We start from the raw sequence: 11,315 nt of genomic DNA, 5'->3' as shown, positions 1-11,315 counted from the left end.
TAACGAAGTGCAGCTGCTAAGCACTTTCTTCCGAGGTCTCGCCTTACAGTATCAAATGGCCCTTGATACGGCGAGTGAAGGAAACTTCACTACTCGGAATCCGTTGGAAGCTGTGAGACTTATCGAAAACCTTGCTAACAGCAGCAGCACCAAAAACACTGACTCTGAACGGAAGAAGTCTGTAGCCTCTATCGGGAAGGAACAGATGGACGAAGTAAGAGCTAAGTTAGATGTGGTGCACGAGCTTCTTAGGAAGCAAGTCTGTTCAGCTGAAGGAGAAGTAGCAGATACGGAAGGAGAAGAAAACGTGAATTACATCGGAGGTACCGGATTCCAGAAATTTGGAAACCAGGGCGGAAACAGAAACTTCTTTGGAAATGGCCAAAGAAGTAACCAAAATTCACAATTTCAAAAACCCTTCAACAACAGCAAGAGCTACTCGAACTCTTACTACCAAAATCCACCACCCCAGACTCAGGAAAGCAAGATCGAAGAGATGCTTGATCGAGTACTGTTGGGACAACAACAAATCACTGTGGATTTCAACGGTAAAATAGACTCCGCCTACAACAATCTGAACACCAAAATCGAGACCTTAGGGACTCAGGTGAGAAAACTTGAAACCCAAGTAATTCAGACGGGCGAGACTATAAAGAGGCAAGAAGCTTTCGCTAGAGAGGCAGGAGCCGACAAAGGAAAACACCACGTAAATACCATCGTAGATGATGATTTCTGGCAAGTGGTGAGAAATGAAAAGCTCGAAGAAGGAGATTTCGAAATTGAAAGCTCCATGAGTCTCGGCGGATCCCAATGGTGTCGACCGATGTCGATGAACTCGCATCAATTGACAGACCATGATGAAGATCGATGGACCGATTACTCCAGTCATCGATCGATGTCGTCTGCCAAATCGACTGAATGCAATGCGGTTCGAATTCTAACTCATAAAGAATTCGCAGCTAAGCATCCTCACCCACCCTCCCCTTTCTATGATAAAATCGATCGATCGGTTGAGCCAACCATCGATCGACAGAGTGAGTCCGACGTCGATCGTCACAACACACCTCCCATCGATCGACAGGCACCTCTGACATACCGAGTGCGGTTACCCTCAATCGATAATGATTACATCAACGCACTCAGACCACCACCTAAACCATTAGCAAACCCACCCGAACCAAAACCCAACCCTTTAAATAGTTCACCAGAATCAGTTCAAGAAGAACAAGAATCTGAAGGGAGAAGGTTAAGGAAAAGAAAGGAGAAGATTCCTAAAAACCTTAAGAGGGAAGCTAACGATAAGGAGATGGATGGTTTCACTAAACGAGTCCTCAGAATCCCAATCGAAAAACCTTTTGATGAAGCTTACTTCACACACCGGTTGTGGATGTTCTTCAGAGAAACAAAGGTAACTGAGGAGGACATTAGGAGAATGTTTCATCAAGTCAGAGAGAAGATGAAACACAGGATCACATTGACGAAGAAGAGTGATCCTGGGAAGTTTGCAATACCATGCGTAGTCAAGGGTGTTGAATTTCCCCATTCAATGTGTGACACAGGAGCATCAGTTAGTATCCTCCCTAGGATCATGGCAGACCAGCTTGGTTTGACCATCGAACCCTCAACGGAATCCTTCACCTTCGTGGATCTTTCAGAGAAACGATCAGGAGGTATCATAAGAGATCTGGAGGTACAGATTGGTAATGCCCTTGTCCCTGTAGATTTTCATGTCCTAGACATCGAGCTTAACTGGAACTCTTCACTTCTGCTTGGAAGATCTTTCCTAGCTACAGTAGGAGCCGTATGTGACATGAACAAAAACAAATTGTGTCTAACGCTCATAGACCCAAACATCCACTACGACCCCATCCGACCTAAGAGAAAGGTCATTAATTCTGTGGATTATGGGAAAGAACTTGGCTTCATTGGCGCATGCCATTGTGGAGCAGAGTATGAATCGGAGTACGAAACAGAGTACTCGGAATCGATCGACACCCCAACCTTTCCATCGATCGATTCCAATGTGTCAACGGTGACCGATGACCGCAACAACACGTCACTCGACGTAATGCACCCAGTTGACCATTTCGCTTCACCTAATCATTGTTACCAACATTTTGCCTTCCAACCTCCAAGCAAGAGAGGACATGATGATTATTCCATAGGCAGTTGGGCAGACAGTGGTTTCCATGAAAGTTTTGCAGTTGACACTGTAATTACTTCACCTAATGAGGAACATACCGAGGAATACAATGAGGATTACTGGAAAGAACGTGCAATAGAAATGTCTTTGCAGGATGAAAGACTTGAAACACATAAGTTCACCAACACGTTTCCAACATCGTTCGACGCTGTGCACTCCACATCGGTCGATACCCACCCTCGTCCAGCAAAACAACCGCTCACATCGATCGACACCCGTAAAGGAACATCGATCGATATTCGCGCCGCAGCGAAAATTCAGGAGCATGAGAATATTCCCTCCCCAACTAGGTTTATAGATACCTATATAAATCGTTTTGCACCTCCGAAACCACCTACACACATCAGAGCAAACACACAAGCAAAAAAGATGAACACTCTTCCTTCTACATCAACAGAAAAATCCATGAAGAGCAATCATCTCAAGAACACAAGTTCTGCAGAAATTACTCTGCCATCGATCGATGTAACTGTATCTACATCGATCGATACTACTCTAAACCCTAATCTTTCTATTTCTAAATTGAATGATTATGCAAACATTGATTACGGTTTTCTAACACCTGATGAATTTGGTATTTTCAGGGACCCAGATGGCAACGCACGTGCAATGGATGGAAGGATTTTACAAGTGTCCAGAGAGGACATAGCAGACATCCTTCAAGTAGACAATGGACCTGACAACCTATTCTCACAGCAACGTGGCACTCCAGACGTCATTCAAACAGATCCTAACAACCACGCAGGAGTCACCACGGCAGAGACCAACCCAGATCTATCACGCCAACCAAAAGGGCAAGCATCGATCGACGGTACAACGGAGACATCGATCGACAGGATAACACCAACGTCGATCGATAGGAATGAACCGACGTCGATCGCCAGACGGTATGAATGTGGGAACCACGCTGTCGACATGTACGGAGCCAGAAAGTTCACTTGGGAACAAAGGGACGAGTATGGAGTCTACAGAGATGAGCGTGGACACGCACGAGGCGTAGCTGGTGAGATGATACCTGTCACAAAGGACAACATCAGGAAAATACTGGAAAGAGCATCTCTTTTTGAGGAGAGCCACATCTGTCTTCCAGAACATGCCACTTCCTTCACACTCACAAGACTGGCACCAGAACTCTACACCAAAGAAGAAATCGATGAGATGGTGTTTGGTATTTGTGGAGCTCAGGAGAAACTGGGAGAGGAGCTCAAAACATTGGTAGATGATACACATCAGCCTTTGGATAGAGGCTACAATGAGCTTTTCAGATGTATGGCAGAAATGAGGACAGAAAAATTGAGAGTTTACGTTAGCAACTTGAGAAGGAAGCTACGACCTCAGCATCGATCGGCGTCAGTCTTCCTACAGCTCAGATCCCTGCAGAACCGCAATGTTCAACACAACACAGGGATGAATGGGAAGTCTCATACATCGACAAAAGGATAAACAATGTTTACTGCCCTCTCAACAACAACGTGGACTGGCTAAGCACTAAAATCAAGCTACTACTACAGCAAGATCTGGACACCATTCGCAAGAAGGACCAACAACCAGCCACATCGATCGACATGTGTACCTTCACATCGCTCGACACCAAAGTCTCAGCCATGAATGAGAGGCTGAGGACTTACGAGGATATGCATGACCGTTTTATATCACCAGTAATGACATATTTAAACAAATTGTCTAGTCAATTACTTCATGCCCAAAAGGATATTGAGAACATTACTAATCAAATTTTTTTGCAGACAAAATCAGCATCGATCGACAGGCTACAAGGACCTTGGATCGATGGCAAGAAACCTGTGGAGTTACTTCCTTACACAGCAGCAGAGGTTGACAAGATCACATCCAAGATCTACACTGCTCTAGACACCATTGATGAACGACTTGACAAACGCTGCGATGACATCTACTTTCCATTCGACAACAAAATCAGTGGACTAGACAGCCACGGAGAATGGCTACAGAAAGAAGTCAAAGCCATTCAGAGGTAACTCGCAGCTCAAGATCAGATATCAGCATCGTTCGACAGGACGCTAGCGAAATCGATCGATGGCAACTCGCCGAGATCGACCAACGAACACATAATCACATCGATCGACGCCGAGTCTACACCAATCGGCGAGCAGCTGATACATAAGACGGTAGAGTCAATGCAAAAGGAACTGACAGAAATTTCAGCATACACCTATGACAACATAGGCTGGCACCAGGTCAGCATTGACAACATTCATGAAAGGCTACAGAACATCTCCAAAGTACTTGAGAAGATGGATGACAAATGGACAAGAAATGATGAGGCCACAAGAAGTTTCATTGCATCTTGGTCCAGAATGCGCAGAGATGACGTGGATGCTTGCTTTCCAACAAGCAGCTGCTTTCCACCCAATAGCCAATCACTACCACAGTCAAGCTAAATGACTATAACCAAGCGCTGAGTGGGAGGCAACCCACTATTAGGTATTTTACTTTGGTTTTATTAGCTAGCATTTAATTTCTTTCGTTTTATTTCTTTCAGATTTAGGAGACCCAAGTAGGAGGACCTGAATATCGACCGACGACGAGACGTCGACATCGTTCGACATAGGCAACCACACGACGATCGATGTAGCACTTACACATCGATCGATATCTAATCCGGTCAGATGTATCTTTCTTACTTGTTACATTTCGTACATCATAAACTATTCATCATAACTCCGGCTGAGTTACACTGGGACAGTGTAATTTAAGTCTGGGGGGAGATTTACTGATATAATTTATTTTATTCTTATGTAAAAAGGAATTTCAAATAAATTATGCTTAGCTATTGAAAATAGGGACCATAATCCTATATTGATTTAAACATGAATATCTAACCAATCTTTAGCACCATTTTAGATTTACTGATTGCAGATAGCACTAAAGATGCTAAAGCGGATCAACCTATCAACTACACACTTACCTTGAACCGTATGAAGTAACCAAAGCTTATTTCCAACACTAAACCTGACATAACCGCTAGTCTTGGGGCTTGGTATACATGGGATCGGATTCTTCAGAAAGGTCTGGAAGGTAACACCGGGTTTAGATTATTTATCACATTTTCTCTCTCTAAATTTCGACCCTAGATTAGTTAGTGAGTATAAAAAAAAAATATATATATATATAAATAAGATCTATTGTTTAATTAGGATGAGTCTGAACAGGACTTGGTGGCTAAAATCATTAAGGCTTGATTCATAAAGACTCAAATAAAAGAGTTCGAAACGAGACTTGGAGACGGCAATCTTCAAGGCTTGCTTTCGCAAAGAACTCTTGGATATAGGTCAAAAAGAAGTGAACAGAACTTGGTGGCAACCACCATTAAGTTTTGATTCATGGAAGCCTGTCCAATCTTGGTCACTGATCCTGCAATGGAAGCAGACTTTGACTCAAGAGAGAAATTTAGAGAGAGAGAAACTAGGAACTAACTTTTACCTGCAGCTCCAGATACCTGTCTGAAATCCTTGCATCCTGTGATCGATAATCCCAAGGTAAAGCATTCACTTTATATTTATGCTAAGAAATGAAATCAGTAGAGGGGATGTCAGACGTGAATTGATGAGTTGTGTTATGTTAGAAATGGTTGCTAAGCTAGGATATTGCATAGTGTGCTTTTGTGATTAGGACTTTTTAAATGTGGTTGCAAAATTGTTGAGGAAAGATTTCTATGTTTTAAAATCTTAAATCCCCAAATATTTTCAAACCTCTTTCAGAGAGACTGCCTGTATGTTTTGCTTGAGGACAAGCAAAAGGGTAAGTCTGGGGGAGTTGATATACCTTGGATTTAACCCATTTTTATCCATGGTATATAAGTATTTTACTATATATATATCTATGTTTTCTACTCTTCTAGGTATGTTTTCAGGTTCAGGTGCATTTCGGAGTAAAGCTATGACTTTGGAGCATTTTGGAGCTTAAAAGACATTTCACCCGAGCTGACCACTTAGAGGTCGACGAGAGGAAGAATAATCGATCGATGCGCATCAGTGCTGACGATCGATATCAGGAAATGCCTCGACAGATGAAGGTTAATATCGATCGATGTACACAGGTACCGTCGATCGATTTCGAGACACCAGACGCGACATTTTGGATTCAGCAGACTTAAAAACCAAGGCCAAGCAAAATTACCAAAATGCCCTGACGAGTTTTTAACCTAGTAGAATATATACTGCCTAGTGTTTTTAACGGCAAAAGAACAGAGCTTTTTCTAGACCTAGTTTTGTTACAAGTTTCATTTTGGGAGAGAAGATCACTTGTGATTGGAACTCCTTGTTTCTATTTCTTTTCATCTATTCTATGAGTTACTATTTATCTATTGATATGAATTGCTTTGCTATGTCTGAGTAGTTCAACTGTTAGATCCAGGGTTCAGATAGGTTTGTGGGATTAGCCCCAAACTATAGATTTGCCTTGTTGTGATACTCATGATAGATTTGTATTCATTGCTTGTTTTAGCCTTGCTAACTAGAACTGGATCATAGGATTGCATATTCAAGCACCCTTGTTATCCCATCATGACATCTATCTATCATATTAGGATTGCTAGAGAGGGCTAACCGCCAATTTAGAATCTTAGTAGGGCATTTCATACTCGCGCATAGGCTTGGCTAGCACCCGTCGGTCGATGTCCTCAACTGACAATCGATTGATGTTGGCAAAGGTGTATCGGTCGACGTCTTAATAGACTATCGATCGACACTCTCTTGTTGTCTGCATACTAACCGGTGAGACACGAGATCTAGTCTGTTAACCAGTGGTACATGCGACAGCTGATCACTGAGTTAAGCGAATGAGCTCTAATATATCATGCATGCAACAGTTAGGCATCTATAGGTATTATAATCTCCAACACCTGAATAGTGGCCCTGCATCTAATATCATTTCCAACCAAGTTACACTTATTATTTACTCGCTTGTTACTATTGCTATTTCATTAAAACATTTACAACCTTTAGAATTAATAAACACTAGATTTAATTGTTCCCTAGCTCCTTGTGGATTCGATCCCTAAGTACTACATCTGAACCTCTTTTGATGAGAGTAACACTCTTTAGGGTAATTTGAGTGGTATCAATCGTGTAGTGTATGTCCTGGTTGCCTGATCTTGATTTGAAAATGGTTGGACCAACTGATTATGCAATATTTCCATAATCAGCTCCTTACAACCGGTTTTGGGAAAATGGTTATATCTTCAACTTCATTGGGCCTTTTCTTCTGATTCTTGGCTTGTTGGATCCACAAAAGATCCCTCTTGAGATCCATAATTTTGTCCTGGGCCGCTTCTTGGTTTTGCTGATTTTCTCTTCTAAGGGCCGATATTCGCAAACGGATGGGCTGGGAAACCTCCAACTTGTAAAATTCATAACTTCTTCCTCCGTGAAGCTTTTCTTGTAATTCCAACCTTCAGTGATGAATAGTTTAGCTGGACTTCTGTGAAAATTGGTTTCATTCCAAAATACTTTCTGGTGGTTGAGATGCACTTCTTTTAATGAACCTTGGTCGCAGGTAGCTCTAGTGAGGTAGTTGTGTCAGTTGTTGCTTATCTGGCTGAGCTTCGGTTCAGATATGGTTTCTGTGCCCGAAAAATTCCCTCCCCCTTGAAAATGTTTCGACCTCGAAACTGTATGACCTGCACCAAGATATAGCAATTCAGGTTTCATTCTCTTTTGGGAGTCGAAGGTATTACCTTGGTAGGATTTTGGTTTAGTGATGCATGGTGCATCTGGTGGTTCTTCTTTGAACAGGTGGGATATGATAACCCTTTTGGTCCCGTCTGGTTTGATATTGGTCTTGGACAGATCTCCTCTAAAATCTTCAGCTTTGGTTCCTGTAATAAACTCAACATCTTTGGCAAAAGACAAGTGTGTTATGGCAGTCATGGAATAATCAACATATAAATCGGTTTGGTGAATTCCAATTCCAGTAGATGGAAAATTTTTCTGCCTCTTATGTAAGTGGGATATAAGATAAGGATTATGGTCTACATAATTTTCTGAACATCCTAGTCTTTCTAGAAACTTATCAGGGCATAATAAATTAGTATGCATAATATCCAAATCATTGATTATCGAACAAGGGATAGTTGCATTTACCTGATTTGGAAGCTTGATTGGTGCATCCAATGGCACGGCCTGTCTGTTTGGTGACTGGTCTGGGGGGTTATTCCTGAAGTAAGATGCTACTGGTCGTAGTGCCATCTTCTCCAGAGAGGTGTTTAAGCAAAGGTGGCTCCTTTGGTGGTGCCTTGTCATCTTTCTTTAAGACCACCCTTCTTTTGCTTCATAGGTTCTTTGCTAAATGATGTACCTGTGTCATACCTTTTGGGACTAGACAAGCATATCATGGTAGCCTTGGAAGAATCATAAACAGAGCACACTAATTTATTTAAATTAATTGTACCTCCTCATGTGCTTGGACCGAAACATCAACTAGTTTCAATGGATTGCTAGTGGCTGGTTTAAGTCCTTCTTATGGGCCTGGTTCAGGGATGATTTCTTCTTGTGTTAACCTTGAACCCACGTCCTCCTGGTTCTTATTTAAACCTGCATAATCATCCTTTGGGCAAGACAAGTGCATTATACCAGAAGTAGGAAATTTACATACTAAGTGGGATATAACTTCGCTAGTTGAATCCGAGTTAACTTCTAGTGAATGAGAAGTCACTGCTAGCCTAGTTGGACAGGTTACAGCAAAGTGGCCTTTCTCATGACACCTATAGAAAATGAATTCTACTGGTTTTGAAGATTTAGAGGACTTACTTGGTTTCTTCTTCTCATGGACCTTATGTGATGGTTTGGTGCTTTGCTCTTGAGCTTGGACTTGTAGAATTGGATCTACTTACACGCCTCTGACCCTTTCTGGTGATGTTGGCTCGGTTTTTCCCTTGATGATGAATTTTAGACTCCTGGTTTGGTTCCAGGTCGTAAGCCTTCTTGAGTTTAACCTTCCTTGTTGCCAATATCAGCCTCCTTGGGTCTGGATGGGTGGTACTCTTGAAATAATCCTTTCCATTGATCTCACCATCTACTACATACTCCTCACGTAGTATTTCTTTCATTTCCGCCCAGGAAGCTTCTGATGGGTGGTCATCTAGCCAGTAATTAGCTTCATGATCCCAATGCTAAAATGCATTCTTAGTAAGAGTATCTTCAATAATCGGTTTCTCTTCTTCTTGAATGTTGTGATGTTGAAACCAATCTTCCATGTCTTGTTCCCACCTTAAGTAAGCTTCTGGTCCTTGTTCATGACCCGAGAAACAAATATAATGCGGCTGATGTTCGGCCTCATGATGCTCATCTTCATCTTCTCCGGCTTTACTTAATGATTTTTCCTCTTTAGCAAAGCCATGCCGGTTTTCTGCCTCATATTCAAAGCTTGTTTCAACATGGCCTAAACTGATTTGGGATTCAGTTTCATCTTGTTCTTCATCTTCTAGATTAGATTAATCACACCATGGTCTCTCTTCAGCATAAGACTCTTCTTTATTTTCTGCTTCACCGGACTGAGAACATACTTCTCCTCCATCAACATCCCCATAGACTTCACCGGTTTCAGAGAAATCTTCTTCTTGCTCACGTTCTTCCTCTAGACTGATTTCAGTATCAGCTTCCTCTTTCCATGAGTATTCCTGGTCAGCTTCATGATCCTCACGTTCAGTTTGCTCTCCATGGCATTCATCTCCTTTATTGAAACTGATATTTGATTCAGTTTCTCCTTCATACTCTCCTTCGTAGCTGGTATCTCCATGTGAGTAATCAGGTGGCTCTGGTTCAGGATATGCTTCAGAAGGGTGGTCTCCATACTCTGACATAGAGTAGTTACCATCAGAACATGATCCATCACAGCCATCCTCTTTATTGGACCAAGCTTGGTCGGTTTCATCAAGATCGGAGCCTTGGCTTGATTCATAAGAACTCTCTTCCTCAAAGTAATCTGCCATGGCGTCTCCCTTATTGGTACCTTTCAAAAACAGAGAATAAGAGTATCAAGTCGTGGCTTAACAAAAGAAAGAAAGAAGAATAAGAAAGAAACAAAAAAAATAGAAACTTAGTATATTTTTGTTTTTTGAAAGTTTTAAAACAAATGGAAAATTAACTCCTAATTTTTTTTTTAACTTTATCAAGCAAATCACGAAATCTATAAAATAAAACAATGGAAATAAATATTTATTTTGGTTTTCAATTTAAAAGAAACAAAACAAGAATTTTTAAAAAAGATTTTATGCTTGATGCAAATATACCGAAAAAGGAAACTGGAGCTAGACAACTTAATGCAAACAAGGAACAATTTTTTTTTGAGTTTTCTAAATGAATCAAACAAGATAATGAGCTATCCTTTTCGTGCCTAACTCTGGTTTTAAGACCAAGAACAAGCAATTCAAAATCGGACAGAAAATGCAAATAATATGATTTTTTTTAATTGATTTTAAATGGTGAACAAATGAAATAAGATATGATGTGAGGATAGATATCACCAGATTCAGGAGCTTGAGCTCTGATACCAAATGTTGCAGGCTGTGATTCAGACTACACGGATGGCTTGACTGAGGTTTGGTTTTTGATCGGTTTGGACAGATCGGACGGACGGACGATCGGCTAGGCGGCTGTGATGGAGGATTAGACCGGCCGATTTGTACCTGAAACAAAATATGAATCTTTTTATGAGTTTTATGGATTTTCTATGGAGAACAGAAAGTAAACTATATGACAAATGATGAACTGAAGCAAATATGATTTTTATGGATTTTTATGATTCCAAACTAAATGATATGGAAATTGAAAACCAATCAAATAAGAAGGATATAAAGATGGATGATGGGATCTTTGTTGCTGGACGTGTGTCTCTCTCAACAAGGATCAGTGGATGGTTAGATGACTGAAGATGGAATCCGGCTTGCTTGATATGTATCTCTTCCAAGCTGGATCGATGTATGGAATGGATAGATGGATAAGGATTGACTCTCTCAATCAATGGACGAACAGATGTTCTTGAATCACACAAGGCTCTCTGGACGTGACTTCCTGATATCTTCCTAATTTGCATTGTCTTAACCATTCATTCTTGTATATGTTGATCATTTAGGATA

At 41.2% G+C, this 11,315-nt stretch overlaps 1 protein-coding gene across 1 annotated transcript; it reads right to left on the bottom strand.

Moving 5' to 3' along the window:
* Nucleotides 1–9,671: 9,671 nt before the first annotated feature.
* On the bottom strand, nucleotides 9,672–10,169 carry LOC103848648. Its single transcript, XM_018655925.2, has one exon. It carries the CDS (start codon nucleotides 10,167–10,169, stop codon nucleotides 9,672–9,674), a length of 498 nt encoding a protein of 165 aa, XP_018511441.2.
* Nucleotides 10,170–11,315: the final 1,146 nt, after the last annotated feature.

Source organism: Brassica rapa, chromosome A06, assembly GCF_000309985.2.
Source record: "Brassica rapa cultivar Chiifu-401-42 chromosome A06, CAAS_Brap_v3.01, whole genome shotgun sequence".
NCBI classification, from domain to species: domain Eukaryota; kingdom Viridiplantae; phylum Streptophyta; class Magnoliopsida; order Brassicales; family Brassicaceae; genus Brassica; species Brassica rapa.
This window is presented reverse-complemented; position numbering and strand designations above follow the sequence as displayed.